Source organism: Eutrema salsugineum, unplaced genomic scaffold (assembly GCF_000478725.1).
Source record: "Eutrema salsugineum unplaced genomic scaffold, Eutsalg1_0 scaffold_10, whole genome shotgun sequence".
Classification (NCBI taxonomy): domain Eukaryota; kingdom Viridiplantae; phylum Streptophyta; class Magnoliopsida; order Brassicales; family Brassicaceae; genus Eutrema; species Eutrema salsugineum.
Genome location: NW_006256908.1, coordinates 9,594,638 through 9,612,779, shown reverse-complemented (window position 1 = coordinate 9,612,779; position 18,142 = coordinate 9,594,638). Strand labels below are relative to the sequence as shown.

The following is an 18,142-nucleotide window of genomic DNA, read 5'->3' as shown; positions in this document are numbered from 1 at the left end:
CAATGTCGGTGACAGTATGTCTTATTGTCCCTTTCAACGAAACGATCCATGATTCACTGATTCATTAACCAAAGCTAAGCGCGTGAAGATTTTTCTCTTTCTTTATATACACCCTTTTTAATGTTTTGAATTTTAGATATTCTTATGGGTCATAAAGATATTATTGCGGTGAAGTTACTTACCATGTTGATATCGAATACAAAAAGGAGAAAACGATTATGTTTTGAAATTTTTGATCCAGCCGTGGGAGAAAGATAACTATGTCTGCCACTTCTCCTGTCTGTTTTCAGCAAATCTATTATCCTAAAAAATTCTTTGAATCATCAGTTTCACAATATAACTCATTTATATAAAATGATTGACAAACCACTGCAAAAAAAAAAAAAAAAAAAAAATCCAATTCAAATATTAAAATCTAATAAAAGACTAGTATAAAATTCTTTAAAAATTGTCAGGCATATTTTGCAATGTAGTTTTGCAAGTGTGCTAACACAACCGGTGTAATATCTTGTCATCCAAAACAAAAATTCGGCAAGGTCTCGAGTACGAGCAATGATAACGGGAAAGGAATAAAATTAACATGTTTTGATGCTTGGTTTGATGAGATTATTGACCTAAAAGATAAAGAAAATAAAAACTAAAGATAGAGGGGTCTATCTGATGTGACAAGAGTCGGCTACTATCCAAAACTGAAGATCTCGATAAAGTTTTCCTAGATATTCTTAGGATAGCATAGGATGTATATTTCGCAAGGGATATAGCTCCATTTGCGAAACTTTATATAACTTCCAAATAAAAGAAAACTAAAATACTACAAATTTTCTGATTTAAACAAAGTTAAAGGCAAAAGAAATTTTTAGGATATCACGTATAAAATACGAGGTCTAAAAACATGCACTATCTCACTAATTATTCCTTAATTTTGAGTTGAAAGTTCAATTTTTTTTAAATAACAATATCAAAACCTAGTTAATTTGATATAAGTATGTTTTCTTACATGTGCTATTATTTATTCGGTTTAAGATGGACCAACCATCATTTCAAAGAACGTGTACACATGCGTTATTCTGCAAATCTGCATGTTTCGTCCAATCCAATTATTCTACACCATTCATTCCGTTATCATCATTCATCCCCAATTGATGTAACGAAACTTGGTTCCAACTAAACCATTATAACATTGAAATTAAATTATATGCAAATTAATCCAATAAATTAACCAAAATCAAAACCAGGAAGAAAAGAATGTGGGGTTAATCCGTTAATATATTACTAAAGTCCTACTAAAACTGAAATGTGTCCTCATATCAATCAATATATGACTGTTGAACTTTTCCATGTATTATAACTAAACCTACATCCCAAACAAGAGCATAGAAAGAACAAGTTAACTTACGTTAAAGAAAAGCTGACAAAATATTAGAGAGAACCATCTCTAGTAAGCTTAGCAAGCAATGCATTGATAAGTGAATCCCTCTTATCTGCCCTCATCTCCTCCCTAGACCGTCTTTGCTCCTCTCTATCTCGCCACATCCTCTCCATTGCCACCCTCTCCTTCTCTAGCTCCTCCATCTTCTTTCTCCACTCTTCTTCTTTCTCTGCTCTCTCCTTCTCTCTCGCCTCCCATCTTTCTCTCCATTCGTTCTCCATCCTCATCTGGTATTTCATAAACTCATCCAAAATCTCTCTTACACTATTAATGCCACTAGTGCTAGTACTACCTCCTTTTCGCTTCTTTACAATGTTCTTCTTCGGGTTTAGCATTTTCGGGTCATTGCTGATATCTACAAGCTCTTCATTCACATTCTCTTCTTCCTCATCTGAAGAAAACTGCTCCAAGTGGCTTCTCTTTCTCGTTGTCCCGCTTGTTCCCCCTCCTCCTCCTCCCTCGGATTCGGCCCACAGCATTCTCTGCATTCTACGGGTAAATATAATTTGCATATCATCATAGAAAGGGAATTGTTGTCTTGCTGTCTCTGCCTCCATTGTCTCACATCCCTGAGAAATACATCACCATTGAGCTAGATAACATGCATGTATAAACGTATCTACTTCGATGATCTCTACCTTAATATATAGCTAGGGAAAATACTAATTAATGACCCGAAAAAGAGTATGGACTACTATATAATTTGGAATTTCTTGGTTACAAAAAGGTATGTATATTTATTTTGCATATAACATAATTTCATGCACGGTCTCAAAGCATAGCACAAACTATAAAATCAAACATAATATGTACAAATCAAATGAAAGGAAAGAGAAAGAAAGAAAAAAAAAAGGATTAATTGTGTGACCTTAAAACGAGTGACGAGGTTCTTCCACTTGCACTTGCACTGTTCAGGGCTACGAAGAAAGCTCTGGTCTCTCATCTTGTTAGAGATAACTTCCCAGAGAAGCTTGTTCCGTTTTGTCTCCATGAAAGTCTGATCCAACTCTCCTCTTATCGCTATCAACTCCTTCGTCTCTTCTATGCTCCACTGCGGAAACCTATCTCCGGCCGCCGCAGCAGACGTTGGAGACGCTATTTCCGGCGTTTGCGAGTGGGGCTGAAGATGGTGATGGTGATGTTTGTTGAGGTATTGGAGCTGGTGAAGGTGTTGCTGATGCCCATCCATATGAAGAATCAAGAAAATAAGTAAAAGAGAAACAAGAATCACCCAACGATCTCTAAAGGCAAAGATTAGATTTTGGAGGAGCTTTCACTTTTCAGATCGTAAATGAAAAAACAAAAATACAATTTTTTGTTTTCTTTTTTCTCTTTTGTTTTGAGTTTTGTAATGTGAAACGTCGAGAGAAAGATGTCTAATTTTCTTTGATCGTAATTCTTTTCTTCTTCTCCACTCTCTCTTTCTCCTGTCGCCATCTGTCTACGCGTTTACTTTTTTCTCTTTCTTTCTCTTTGAATTTTTCTAATATAATTTACTTTTTTTTTTTGTTTTCTTTTGACAAAATATTAAAGAAAAACTTTCGGTAAAATGTGTCGTGCTTGATCTTAGTACACTTATATGTTAAATTATTTATTTAAATGGCCTATAGCAAAAAGGATTAGCGTCTAGTTAAAGTAATCAACTGGTGATGAGGGATGTAGATATTTCTATCGTTTTCTCATAATGTGATTAATCACTTTAAATTGGGAATAGTGTTTCAGATTCGACAGTCAACGTATAATCAATCCAATAATGTTTATGAAATGGATTTATTACCACTCTCTTCTTGAGATTAACTGTCACCTAATTATTTGGATGAAAAGCAGTCTTGGGTTTTAGAGTTTTAGTATGTGAATCGCTTTGGTCTATTATCGATACGTACGTGAAAATCATTCTCACTCGATTTCGGTTAGTCTAGAAATTTATCTTCACTCACAAAACGTGGTTTTTCTTTTCATTGTCTATGAAGATCATAGTTATGAAAATATGAGTTCACAAAGCTCTATAATATGAAATCATTTGGACTCCAGTGCCACTTTATAATGTTCTAACTCAACAACCAGCTAATAGACCTTAATCTTGTATGACAATTCTAGAAAATTCATTTATATTTGGAAGCTCTTTGACAAATGCTAGCTGATATTCTAAAATAGAGTAAGAAATTATCATTTTTGGTCAGAATCCAACTAGCATATGATGGGAAATTGAGTACTTTCAAGAAATACCAGTTTTATATTTTCAAAAATACTACGACTTTGAAAAAAATTAAAAAATTACTACAAATTATTTGTTTTCCGAGGATTCCTAAACTGTTTAAATGGTTCTTCAAATCAGTTAGAAAAAATCCCTTCAAATAAGGTATTTATAAATTAAAAAATGTGAAAACAAAATATAAATTGTGGTATTGAGAGAATTATTCAATAAACATATAATTGAATGGATTAAGTAAAACACATTGGTGAGTGTTAGTAATATTTTCTTACTGAAGTGTAAAGGTCTTTAAGCAAACTTTGAATCTAAGATTCTAAATTGGGCTATTTTCTGTTTAAAGACTGCTTTTCATCACTTGTTAGTTTATAATCTAATAATGTGACGATTGTATTGCGTTGACGTTGCATCACCATTGCGAGAAGTTTCGGTTAGTATACTTTAATTTGTAACTACATTCTAACCCGTGCATCCGCACGGGAATATTTTTTATTGTTTAACGAATTTTGTAATATAATTTGTGTTTTTGAGTTTAGATATAATTATTTTTATAAATATATTTTTTAATAAGCGAAAAATATTATTTTTGTGTTTAGATATATTTTTATATTATTAAAATTAATTATGATTATAAAATATAATTTTAACCCGTCCGCTAATATTAATTCAAAATGAACTATTATAAAAACATAATTCTAATTTTCCGTTCATATTACCGTATAATATAAATATTTGTTAAAAGTTTGAGATGTATTAGCAGTATTATATAGCATTATAGTTTTCTAAAATTTAATCAACCAAGGGAATGTATAACTGGTTTTTTAAACCACATTATAGTGTATGCAATAATTTTTTAATTTTTTTTATGTTTTGATTTTGTATGAAAAATATATTTTTAATATACATGTATAATTTAAAATTAGTGATATTAGTTACCAAAATATTTGTAACCCGGTTTTTTATATATATTTTTAGTTCTATGAATTTTAAAAAATATATTTTTAATATTTAAATTATACATTTGAATTTTACCTATTATTTTATTATTAGTTTGTAAATAAATCATAATCATAAATATATTATATAAACAACATAAATATCATATCATTTACATCATTATAAATATTTTATATTTCAAATATGACCATTATTTTTCATATGTGAATTTTTTTTTTCAAAAATTCTAGATATTTTTGATAAAAATGTTTAATAGTATAGAAATTATTTAAATTAGAATCTTTAAATCAAATCTAAATTAATATCTGATTTATTATTTTTAATCAAATCAAATCAAATCTAAATTACCTATATTTAAGGAACTCTAAAAATATTTAAATTAATAACTAATTTCGAAATTAATTATATATAATTATTAAAATTATTTTTAAACACTTAAAAAAAATTAGGAGTGTTTGGAAGCAAGTACTAAATGTGCTTCTGTATTAATATAATAGATATTGTGTGGTTCTTAATTCACGGTGACCAGTCGTAGCCTTAGCTTCATGCCCAAGTCTCTCTATTAACAACTTTAATGGCCTACAGGCTAAAACCATATTAACTATATTCGATGGGGTTCGAAACTATATATAAACTTATACATTTCGACCTTTTCACCTGAGTACAAAAACACAAACTAGTATTTGTCTTCCTAATTCATAAGATTCATCTATTCTATTAAAACAAAAGCACATTTAGTGTTTGCATCCAAATACTCCCAAAGTTTTTTTAATAATATTTTATTTTATTTTTATATTTAATTTCGGAAAATTAGTTATTAATTTAGATATTTTTAGATTTCCTAAAATCTAGGTCATCTTTAATTTAAATTTCAAATTATTAGAAATTTAATTAAATTTAGTTACAAAAATTTACATTAAATTTAATTTAAATTCAAAAAATTCAAAAAAAATTATAATTAAATTTTATTACGAAAATTTAGATAATAATTTTAATACTTTAGAATTTCTTAAATACAGGAAAAATTTAATTTTAAATTTTAAATTTAAATAATATTTTTATAAAAATGCATAGTAAATAAATATTTTATCGTATTTTATCATAAACAATCGGTCTAAAATATCAAATATTTGAGATTAATAAATATTTATATTATACAATAATATGATCGAGCTGATTAGAGTTATATATTTAAGGTTCATGAGTTAATTTATTAAAACATGTAAGATATTAAGATGATTTGAGATAATTAAACTAATATGTTAGCCCGTTTTTATATATAAATACATATTTATTTAATAGCACAAATAGTAAATAAATATCTTATTATATTTTTCATAATCAATTGGTCCAAATATTCCATATTAGTAAATATTTATAGGGTTATACAATTATAATTATAGTCTTATACGGGTTAATTTGTCAAAACATGTAAGATATTAAAAATAATTTAAGACAACTAAACGGATGGATTGGCAATTCATAGATATATAAATTGTTTATGTGTAAATCTAAATTCACATAATAACAAAGTTTATAATTAACATCAGATCAATGTATACTTAATTAATGTATACTCTTATTCTACTAATATACAAATTTTACTGTTTAAAAATTAAAATATGATAACAATTTTTTAATCTAAAAAATTAAATAACAAAGATAAATTATATCTAAACAAAAAATATAAATGCAACTTATATTAGAAATAAAAAAAAAACATTTCCGTGCGAACGCACGTAGTTAAAATCTAGTAACAATTAAAATCCAGTCTACAAGTTTTGTTTCGCTAAAACTGAACTTTAATTTCTTTTTAAAGATATTTGATTTTAGGTATATAGAAATTACAAAAGAAATTTAAAATACTTCTATTTTTCCTGGGTAAAAAAATAATAATTAAAATATACATAACAAAGATTTAGGGATCATTTCCTAAAAAATCCGGTATACCATCATAAGAAATTAAGAATACAGAGAGATACCTAAATCGGACATCTTTCCGTGATTTTTTTTTTTTTGGTTTTTGATATCAAAGATCATATCTGATATATAGGTTTCTTTTATAGTTTTAGTCTTAAATATATAAAGTTTCTTTTTTAGTATCAGTTGGAATTTTATTTCCGCGCGTAAAGCGAGTAATGGTTCACTTGTTCCAAACTCCATGAAGCTCATTTCACCCTTCAATACATTTTTCAAATTTATGTGAAAGGCTTGATAGATCCTATTGTAAATCTTCTATCTTGAAAACCAGATATCATAACTAGACGATATAAAGGATTTTTGGGCTCTTTTGGGCTTTTTGTTTTTGGGCATTTTCTAAACGTAAATTTCCGAAGCAGGATTTTAAAGTTTGGTTATGGAAATAAAAAGATTGATTTCTCATTCTTTTGAATTTTTTTTTTCTGTTAAATGTAAATAATAGTTGAAATGTTTATGGCCTTCTTTATTATTGGGCCCGACACGACAGTCACACGTAGAGGTGTCAGGATGTGCTAAATCGCTTTATTTACTCCGTCCTATAAACGGATTAAGATACTGTACGGGTTTAACGGACTGATCCATTGCTCGTGTGGGTTTATTCTCTGCAATGGAATCACCGCAAAGATTTTGCTATTTTTAGACAGTAAGTTTATGCCTAATCTACATTTTTTTTTGCCTGACTACATTAAACAGATAAATAATATTCAATCTTGCGCACGGCCCAGTACAAAATGTACACTACCTATTTTCTATCTCTCTTTTTTTTTTTTGAGAAAAATGGATTTTATATCTTATTGACAATATTGATTTTAATATCAGAACGAAATGTACGAGAATAATCAACAAGAAGTGTTGCAGTATAAATTCGTGCTGAAGCTAATCTCCCATATAAATTGTTAATTTCTCGACGTGAATATAATATTTTTTTCACATAACCAAAATAATCATTTTAAGAAGCTTAAATAAACGTAGTCTTGATTGATGTAATTTGAGTAGCGTAGCTTTCGCAACGATATGAGTAATAGCATTGATGATTCAGCCGATTTGAAACGCTTACCCAGAATATGAATTCAGCCGATTCTAATTAAGACATGTGATACTGATACATAAGCATAAATACATTGCCTTGTTTTACTATATGGTCCCGTTAATATCAGTAATATACAATTCGCTTCCCTTAATTATTTGACTATTCCGCTCTTCAACTATTCATCCCACATATCAATCAAAAGATGAAACAACCACTGCAAAGAAAACGTTGTCCAAAACGAATTTTCCTTAATTTTCTTTAGTGGTTTACCAATCAAGACTATAATGTAAAGTATAAGATGTTCTCAATTATAGAAATACAATTCTGGTTGGGTATTTTTGTTCAATATAATGTTGGTAATTCTGTTATGGTGTTCCAACGTAAAATCTTTAATCTTGTTCGGTTCTTTTGAAGTCACGGTACATGATGCATTTTGTTTCATTTGTAACTATAAGAATCGAACACTTGTCTAATAGTTTTAATAGACATACAGATTATTGATATACTAGTGTGCGTCAATGCATCTATTGCTACAAAAGAAAAAGAAGAAGAGGCAACGAAGCTATTATTCAATATGTTAATTAAAGTGAAATTTTAGTGTGAAGCTTGTAAGTAGTTGGAGAAAGAGTTCAGTAGGACACGACATGTCGACAACTAACTACACTTGAAGATAAAAGTGTTAGCTTTTGGTCTCTCCCATTAGCTCTTAATTAATAAATGAGTTGCAAACCATCGCACGGCGCCGAAATCGTTCCCAATTTATTCTCCCTCACTTCAAAAGTCATTGAAGACAAAAAAAGAAAAATATTGTCGACATTTATCTACAACTCTAAAAAAAAACGTGTCTTATTATGTTTATCATCCAACTAGCTCAACATGCAAAGTTAATTAGGTCGACCTCAAAATTCAAAATCCAAAAACAAAAGTGGAATAAAAGAATATCGTATCATTAATTGTTTCACGTTTCGTTTCAGTTTAATTATTGTTTTCATATATATATATATATATATATATATATATATATATATATCCCACTCGTCCTAGCTTGTTCTACCATCCAAAACTTTCATTCTTTCCCTTACATCTCTCTACTTGAGTGTCTTCTAATCCTTTCTTCTGATTTACAAAACAATACAAAAAGGAAAAGAAATGGCTGCATGCTGGCCTGAGCCGATTGTTTCCGTCCAAGCCTTGTCGCAAACTGGCCTATCCACCGTCCCAAACCGGTACGTGAAACCGGCACATCAGAGACCGGTCTACAACTCCGATGCTGAGATGGAAATCCCCGTGCTAGACATGAGCGACGTGTGGGAGAAACCGGAGGGGCTGAGGCGCGTGAGAAGCGCGTGTGAGGAGTGGGGTTTCTTCCAGGTGGTGAACCATGGTGTGAACCACGCGCTGATGGAGAGAGTGAGGGGAGCCTGGCGAGAGTTCTTCGAGCTACCGTTAGAGGAGAAACGAAAATATGCAAACTCACCGGAGACGTACGAAGGCTATGGAAGCAGGCTTGGGGTTGTGAAAGATGCTAAATTAGATTGGAGTGATTATTTCTACCTCAACTACTTGCCTTCTTCCATAAGAAACCCTTCCAAGTGGCCATCTCAGCCTCCTAAGATCAGGTATATACATATGCACAATACATATATGTAATTTATATCACAGCCACAAAACGGGGTGAATAGGTTTTAGCGTAAAAATGGTGCCAAAAATAACGAAATAGTTATAAGTGATAAGAGAGAAATGATAAGTTTTTTTTTTTGGGCTTGATTGAAGACTATTAAAACGTATATATCTCTTACCGTTATTGAGATTCAACGAAACAAGTTCTTATATAATCGTCTTCGACTCTTCGTCCATGACATGAATTTTCTTTGCTTTTATCATCTACGTCTATATGATAGTTTAGGTATAATAGATATATATAGCATATTTTATATTTCTGAGTGTATATGTCTTTAACGAAACCCTTTACTAAAAAAGATTTGTTACTAAGTGAATGTTTGCATGGGACACCGGACACGTTGCTTGTGTGTGTTTTGGTTTTTGAGTGGTATGCGTCATGCATCTGGTTATATTTATTTAGGCACGTGTATCATGTGTGAACACGTTTCATGTGGTCGTACCCATGTGAACCGTGACTTTTTTTTTATAACGATATATTTTATATACATACAAAAAACTATGTATATACATTAATACACACATACGTATGTATGTAAAAATTGTGTGATATGTATCCTGGATCTTTTATTGATTTTTTTTCAATAACTTTTACTGATTGTTCATTCAAAAAGTTGTTGGTCTATACTCTATAAACTACCTATATTGATTTTTTGAGAAAAAAATATTTATTTTTGGAACCAATTATATGGTATATATTCTCTCTTAAACAGATTATTATAATTAACGTTTCTAGTAAAAAAAAAAACTAAATGGGCAGAGAATTGATTGAAGAGTACGGAGAAGAAGTGAGGAATCTGTGTGAGAGGCTGGTTAAGACATTGTCAAAGAGTTTAGGTTTAGAAACAAACCATCTCATGAAGGCCTTTGGAGGAGAAGACAAAGTCGGGGCTAGCCTGAGGGCAAATTTCTACCCAAAATGCCCTCAGCCACACCTCACTTTAGGGCTTTCTTCCCATTCTGACCCTGGTGGCATCACCATCGTCCTCCCGGACGAGAACGTCGCCGGCCTCCAAGTCCGTCGTGGTGACTGCTGGGTCACCGTTAAATCTGTCCCCAATGCTTTGATCGTTAACATTGGAGATCAGATTCAGGTATTTTTTCTTAGTTATCTTATTGACTTTTTTTTGGCCAAATATTATTGACTTTTTTTTAGTTGGAGATAAACTTGTGGAACAAAATACAAATCGCTATATTTATGGTTTTAAGGACTTTAAGTTCCTTTTACATTTAAAATTAAAACTCCAATTGGAACATACATAGATAAAATAAAATTTACAGTGTAAATCTGTAGTTGTAGCGGAAATCAATAGGACACTAAGTCTTAGGCTCATATGTTATATAGAAAGGTCTACAATCTGCAGAATATATATATATATATATATAAGTATTTTTATTTGTGTTTCTATTCACCAGTGCATACATTTTTAATAACGGTAAAGATTTTTTTAGCAAATTCGTATCTTCTTGGTATTATGTGATATTTGAAACTACTTTCTTGAAATGGAACCAGATATGCGAATACTAATCAACAATCTGTTGGATCACATTGTAGATACTTAGCAATGGGATTTACAAAAGCGTGGAGCATCAGGTGATCGTTAATTCCGGTATGGATCGAGTCTCTTTGGCACTCTTCTATAACCCGAGAAGTAATATCCCGATCGGACCAGTGAAAGAACTATTAACCGAAAACCAACCTGCTCTTTATAAACCGATAAGGTTCGACGAGTACCGTCTTCTGATTAGGCAAAAGGGTCCTAGTGGGAAAAATCAAGTCGATTCACTGTTAGCAAGTAGATGATAATTGATATACATCATTTGTATAATCAATTACTCCTATGTAATTTTATAGTCGTATCTCAATAACACGTAAAAATGTACACTTACATTAATATGTAAGAAAGAAACACTTTAATAAGTGGTCAGATTCTGTGAACATTGAATGCCTATCCGACGATTGAATCGTTTTTACAGCTTTGCTAGCCCCAGTGTCCTAAAGTGGAGCTCGTCTAAAGTGCTTAAAGAAAATCGAAGTAAAAAAAGTAGATCACGTATACGTATTTGAACGACTTGACTTGTTAAAATATTTCTTCCAAATTTTAAGGGTTGGATCAGTGAAGCAAAACAAGAAAAGGGAAATGAAGGCATCAAATATGAATAAAGAGATTCTCCTCTCTGATACATAAGTGACATGTGTTATACTAAGTTTTTACTTGTTTACTAGGATATTACCGCACAACTTAATGTTTAAGCTGTTTTTAATTCTTAAAGCCACCTTCAGATCATTAAGGAATTATTGAAATAAATATTTGAAACCGATTTTGACTTATGAATTTATGATTGTATATGCCATATAAAGATGATGTGTAGGGAATCTTTAGCAATTCCTTGGAACATCAAAACAAATGGCACATAGAATGACGAATCATCATTTGTTTGTTCTTAAATGACATCAACTAAGAATAAACAAATGGTCTAAGAAACATTTAGTGCTAGTACTTGCTTAACCCTTATTATCTATAAATTATTCCATCAGCATTAACGTGATATTGAACGTTTATGTGCTGTTGGTTTAAAGCTCTAAGATATTTCCCTTTTCTCCTGTGCGGTCATTATATCAGTCCTTTGTTATTTATCAGAATATTTTAACTTCTTATTGATAACATGAGACGCAATGACCACACGGCCGGGAAGAACAATCTCTTGGGTTTTCAAACAAATAGCACACAACGTCTAGTAATATTACATGCTTCATCTTTCCCGCCTTTTTATTTTGCGCTGATGGATTACTATTATGCTGCGAAACGTAATCGAGCAATTAAAACGAAAAAAAAAAAAAATTGCTCTCTAACAAAATTAGTAAATTACTGTTCACTTAAGAAATGGGCAAAATGAACTGAAAGAACAAATAACATATCTGAATTTAATAGCAATGCCCGTTGGGCCCAAATGATAAACTCGTACTCCAGCCCAATAACTTACATTTTCATAACTTAATTTAAACAAAAAATAAAATATCTAAAATTTGATTGGTTTACTCAGAGCGGCTAGCGAACCTCTCGACCTTATCGTCCAAATTGAGACCAACCATGGCTTCTCCTAATCCACAGCTCACCTCCGCCAGCACCGCCGCGTCTCTGTAATTCGTAACCGCCTGCACAATCGCCTTTGCCCGTTTCGCCGGATCTCCGCTCTTGAAAATTCCCGACCCAACAAACACTCCATCGCATCCCAGCTGCATCATCAGCGCCGCATCCGCCGGCGTCGCGATTCCCCCGGCGGCGAATTGAACCACCGGTAATCTCCCCAGCTGCTTCGTCTGCATAACCAATTCGTACGGCGCAGCGATCTTCTTCGCGAAAGCAAAAACCTCGTCGTCGTCCATGTTTCGCAGCAATCGTATCGCTCCCATCACGCTCCTCACGTGCCTAACGGCCTCGACGACGTTTCCAGTTCCGGCCTCTCCTTTGGTCCTTATCATGGCGGCTCCTTCCCGGATCCGCCGCAATGCTTCGCCGAGGTTCCGGCAACCACAAACGAAAGGGATTTTGAAATTGTGCTTGTTGATGTGGTTATCCTCGTCTGCGAGAGTGAGAACTTCGCTCTCGTCGACGTAATCGACGCCGATTGATTCAAGGATCTGCGCTTCGACGAAATGACCGATTCGAGCCTTGGCCATCACCGGAATCGTAACGGACTTTTTGATTTCTTTGATCATCTCCGGATCGCTCATCCTAGCGACGCCGCCTTGGGCTCTGATATCGGCGGGAACACGCTCGAGAGCCATCACGGCGCACGCGCCGGCTTCTTCCGCGATTCGCGCTTGTTCGGCGTTGATTACGTCCATGATTACGCCGCCGCGGAGCATCTGAGCGAGACCGACTTTGACGGAGAACGGAGATTGCTGTTTCGTCTCCGTCATGGATCCTTCTCCGTACACCGCCACGACTCCGGTTCCTTCTGCCATTTTTGCAAAGGGTTTTTGTTGTGAGAGAGTGGAGGAGAAAAGGGGATTACTTAAGGAGAAGGAGGCGCGAATTGAGATTTGTTTGTTGCTTCTGAGCGATCTGATTGAGAGAAGAAAGTCAAAAGTAAGCACATCGGACGGTTGGAGATGAAGGAGGGTATTGTTTATGGTGGAGCTGAGTGTAGAGAGGAGGAACAATGTATGGATTCTGGAAACTTTGACCACAAGATTTGTTTCTATCTGTGTAAATGTATGTATAGTTCCGAGAAGATCTTTTGGCTGACGTGGAGCTCAGTTCCCTATATTATCGTGTTTGTTGAATCACCACTCGAATTAATTCGGAGATATTATTAGTTCTGTATTTTGTGTATGTGGTGAAAAATGAACGGGATAATACTTGTTTTTGTGAAATAAAATGAATGAATGAGGTGAGAGATAGATGGTTGTATAGAAAATAAATATTTAACAAGGTATTTGTTTAATGGAAAAACAAATATAAGTATTGTTATAAAATATTAGAAATTTTTGTAAGTTGTGTAACATTTTGACCAAAAAAAAAGTTGTGTAACATATAGATTTATCTTAAGGAAATAGTAGTAGTTATTTAAAAAAAAAAATTCAAAAATCAAAACTAAAGATGTCTCTCTTTCAATCAAAGCCAAATTTGATAATAATCTCAACACTGTAAGTCTGTAACTAACTCAAAAATGATTGAAGAAATAATCATCGTCTAATTTACATATTGATATTACTATTCATCAAAACCAAAGGAAAATTGTTTTCCATCACAAGAAATTTTTGAGGCATTACATTACAATACTTATGCAAAAAAGAAGACATTCATGAACATTGTGAGTTGTTGACAAAAAAAAGGAGGAAAAATACTACATTTCGACACTAATGTATTATAGACAACCATTTCGATTATCAGAGGCGTGTACGTTTATTTTTATACAAACAGTGTTGTACACAAATCTATTTAGAATCCTCATCTTCTAAACGTAAACCTAGGTTGAAGATGTAAATGTAAGGAGAGAAGGAAGAAGAGGAGAAGAACTGTATTGAAGAGAAGTTGGGTGTAGAGTTTTGTGCACTGAAGAGAAGCATGTGATAATACTGTATTTGGCTCTAAACAAGTGTATGATAACATAAATGACCTTTGGCAAATGTTAAAATCACAAAGCCATAATACATCAGGTGCTTGTAATACAAATGTTATAATCACAAAGCCATAATATATATATATATATATATATATATATATATAAGTTTATGGCAAATGTTAAAATCATAAATGAAGTATGGTAAACGTTAAAATCATAAATGACGTATGGCAAACATTAAAATACATTTGTACCTCTTTTCTCTAATTCAATACATCAGGTGCTTGCTTATAATAAGTATTTCCTCGTAGAATTATATTAATCGATAGAATTAACTCGCATTGTATTGATGACATAGTGAGGAACAAGCAGTTCAATCACACCGCAGTACCGCATTAATACTCGACTACAAAACTAGGGTGGTTACCGATTCCGGTTCCGATCCCATTTCGGAATGTAATGATTCACTAAAATTCCTACCCTGTGGTGGTTCAACAATAGTGTGATCACAAAGAAGACGTAATGATAATGCATCATAACAAAGAACATAGCCTTCTCAATATTCAATCATATCTCTATAGATTCCAACATTATGATGGAGAGTTATTGATACATCTTATGCTGTATAAATTCGCTTCACCTTCTTCATTTTCCTTCTACAGATTGGACAATTTCCAGCAGCTTGGGCTATCCTGAGCACATATTGGCCATCACAATGTTATATATTTTAGATCAATCTCAATACGGTATTACGATAAGAGGATTTGATATAGACAGATGTATATTATTTATCAATTAGAATGGGACATATTCGTGGACAAAAAAAAAACTTACATTGTTCCGCATTGATAACAAGAAACGCAGTGGCCACAGGGCAGGAAAAAACAATCTCGTTGAGAATCCAAACATATAGCACAGAGACGTCTAGTGCCATTACTTGCTTCACCTTCACTGCCGATAAAGTCTTCAAATTCAGCATCGTCGGCTGCAAAAGACGAACCCGTGCTTGAACCATCGTCATCTTTGTTTGCAAGCAGACGTGTTCTCGCTGAATCGTTTTCGGTTAGATATCTCTCTCCAACAAGACATGGTAACCTTTTCCAAAGTTGTATAGCTACCAGCATGAAGCAAGTCACCAAACCTGCATATGCAAAAATACTACATCATGTAACTGATTCCAAAAAGAGACACTTTCTAATTATGAAATTCTTTTGAAATGATTCAAAGTTTACCTGTGCCGATCACATATGCAATCCATCTAGGTTGATATGAGAACCTGATATACCATTCTTGGTCTTCAACGGATACTCCCTGAGGCAGTGAGAGATGAGTATTCAGCTGAGAGTAAGGAGTAGTGTATATAAATTTTGTTGGTGTGTTTCCTTTTGAGAATACATACCTGTCTCGGTTCTTGAGAAGTTAAGACAATAGAATTTCCAACAAGAGACATTGCATTAAATGTGCACTCGCCTTTGCTCAAGGTAAAGTTGTAGATTGATTGTTTAGTATCATACAAGACAGCCCTTACATCAAAATCCAGTTCCACCTAAACCAAATATCATCTCAACTCAAGTAAAACAGTCAAACAGAACAAAAACTTAATCCAAAGTCATTACTTGATCAGTTATTATTACCTCGACATCCTTCATGTTGGAGTTAGCCACAGCAACATAATAACTTGAAGACTTACTTATCTTCACTTTAATCATACCACTACCTGTAAAGGACTTTTTACTAACTCCTGATGATAACCAGTGTAACCAATGCATATAAGCTGGAACTCCTATTTGACTAACCCCGAATTAGATTCCATGAGAGAGCGGTGTTCTGATACTTAGGTAACTCCCCCTTCAACAACCAGCGAGAGGGCATTCCTATGAATTGAGAGCTTTGAAATAATCAGTAGGCATCATTAAAAGGTAACGCTTTTAAACCAAAAAAAAAACTCACTCGCATTTAGACTTCTATCTCCTCTATTTCCTTATTTTGTTACTAGTTGTCTCCTTAGTTAGGTTTTGATTTACGTTTTAGTATATACTATATCTATAGGGAATGAAGTCTCAGTTGTGAGAAACATCACATTTAGGAAATTTTACGACTTTGTTAAGGGGTTTTAATAGGTTTCGTGTTCTTCAATAAAGAAGAGTTTTTAGGTCTTTATTCCTGTTCATGACTTTTCACTCTATCACAGCCTTACAGACAATATCAAACCATCAGGCAAGCATAGGTTAAAACACAACCAAGAAAAAAACTTAATATAAACCAACCTTCACCGACCACAAGCCGAACTGAATGGCCTTTTGGTTTAACGCTATATGAAATATTTAGTGAAGCTCCTTCGTTCAGATAGAATGGCCATCCCTGAGAGAAATGAAATCAGTGCAATAACTTGTGTCTAAGAGTTCAAGAAAAAGAATTCAATCAAATCAAAGAAAAAAAAAATTTTTAAAATGAGAACTACACAAAAAAAAGACCCTTCCAAGCACACAATAAAATTTTCAAAAAGTCACATATATTTCAAACAAAACAGTCTTGAGAATCTTACACCAACCTTGGAAGATTTATGTGAGACAGGTGCCAAGCGGGATTCTGACCAATTCACAACAACATCAAGAGGAGGAGATCTGTAGAACCCAAATAGCTCAAGTCCAGATACTGATTCATCTAAATCTTTCACCTAACAGAAAAAAACATTTCTCAATGTTAGAAAAGTTTTTCATAGAGAAAATACTTTCAGGAGCACAAAAGAAGAGAAAGAGAAATTATAAACCAGTGAACAACCTTTACACTTTGGACAAAAATGGGGTTTGGTTCAATAAGAATGGATGAATTTGGTCCAATCCAGACATTTTCTGGTCCGTATACACCCTCAATCATAACCATCGACACTGAGTCATCGAGAATCAGTCAAGATTTCAAAAAACAATCCACTGAATCATATAGTACCCAAAAATAAAGGACAAGACTTTCAAATCAAAATCGTTAAATTTGAAATTAAAGTATCGGAAACGAACCAAAGCAACACAAAACAAGAACCACAACGAAGCAGGACCCGTTCTGTTCACAATCAGACACTGAAGTGTTCACCCGCGCGGGAAAATGGGGCTGATTGAAATTCCCAGAATGCCCATAGTTAACAACTTCCTCTGTATCAGACGATGACAAAGAAGAAGAATTCGGTGAGACCACCGCCGGTGCAGAGGGAAGAGGAGCTGAATCCATCTCGGCCATTCTAGAGAGAGAGAGGGAGAGAGAGAGGGAGAAGCAAAAAAATGGAAGCGAAATGAGAGGAGTCAAGGAGGGAGGTAAAATTGACGAAACAATCAAAAAGTAAAACGAGAAAAGACCTGAGAAACTGTGAGGAAGTGAACCCATGAAGAGAAAGGGAAAGATTATTAATGTGACGGTTACTGTTTGAAAAGTGGTTAACCGGCGAGTCTCCGTCTTTTCTCTCCGTCGTTGAACGGTAGAATGTATAGACGACGGTAGTCAAAGGCTATATATAAGGTTTGACTTCTTTGAGGACATTTCTATAATCTGCTTCAATATGATTCGTCGTCGTTTCATAGTTATATCTTCGTTCTTTCAAAGAAAACGATGTCGTTTTATAGATTTTAAAAGTTTCTTTAGCAAAAATACCTAATTTATCCTTCCTGAAGTTGATTATTTTAAGTTTGACTTATTACAATTTAATCAGCTGTTTATTAAATAAAGATGTTGCCAAAAGAAAAAAGAGAAATTATATATTTGACTACAAAAAGTTATCATTAATATAACATTCTCA

At 33.2% G+C, this 18,142-nt stretch overlaps 4 protein-coding genes across 4 annotated transcripts; 1 reads left to right on the top strand and 3 right to left on the bottom strand.

Annotated features, from left to right (window-relative positions):
* Positions 1-1,255: 1,255 nt before the first annotated feature.
* LOC112081458 (trihelix transcription factor GT-3b) lies at positions 1,256-2,761 on the bottom strand. The gene is made up of 2 exons (XM_024148072.1): positions 2,298-2,761; positions 1,256-1,998 (listed from the first exon to the last, which is right to left on the bottom strand). Exons 1-2 carry the CDS (start codon positions 2,616-2,618, stop codon positions 1,420-1,422), a joined length of 900 nt encoding a protein of 299 aa, XP_024003840.1. The 5' UTR covers positions 2,619-2,761; the 3' UTR covers positions 1,256-1,419.
* Positions 2,762-8,644: 5,883 nt separating this feature from the next.
* LOC18027202 (probable 2-oxoglutarate-dependent dioxygenase ANS) lies at positions 8,645-11,261 on the top strand. Its single transcript, XM_006410963.2, has 3 exons — positions 8,645-9,224; positions 10,046-10,379; positions 10,841-11,261. Exons 1-3 carry the CDS (start codon positions 8,755-8,757, stop codon positions 11,087-11,089), a joined length of 1,053 nt encoding a protein of 350 aa, XP_006411026.1. The 5' UTR covers positions 8,645-8,754; the 3' UTR covers positions 11,090-11,261.
* A 919-nt stretch (positions 11,262-12,180) lies between these two features.
* LOC18027201 (pyridoxal 5'-phosphate synthase subunit PDX1.1) lies at positions 12,181-13,346 on the bottom strand. Its single transcript, XM_006410962.2, has one exon. It carries the CDS (start codon positions 13,253-13,255, stop codon positions 12,323-12,325), a length of 933 nt encoding a protein of 310 aa, XP_006411025.1. The 5' UTR covers positions 13,256-13,346; the 3' UTR covers positions 12,181-12,322.
* Positions 13,347-14,925: 1,579 nt separating this feature from the next.
* LOC18027200 lies at positions 14,926-17,806 on the bottom strand. The gene is made up of 11 exons (XM_024148165.1): positions 17,706-17,806; positions 17,373-17,590; positions 17,140-17,246; positions 16,910-17,035; positions 16,626-16,719; positions 16,155-16,232; positions 15,993-16,075; positions 15,758-15,904; positions 15,591-15,669; positions 15,193-15,499; positions 14,926-15,050 (listed from the first exon to the last, which is right to left on the bottom strand). Exons 2-11 carry the CDS (start codon positions 17,587-17,589, stop codon positions 14,975-14,977), a joined length of 1,314 nt encoding a protein of 437 aa, XP_024003933.1. The 5' UTR covers position 17,590; positions 17,706-17,806; the 3' UTR covers positions 14,926-14,974.
* Between the last annotated feature and the right edge of the window lie 336 nt (positions 17,807-18,142).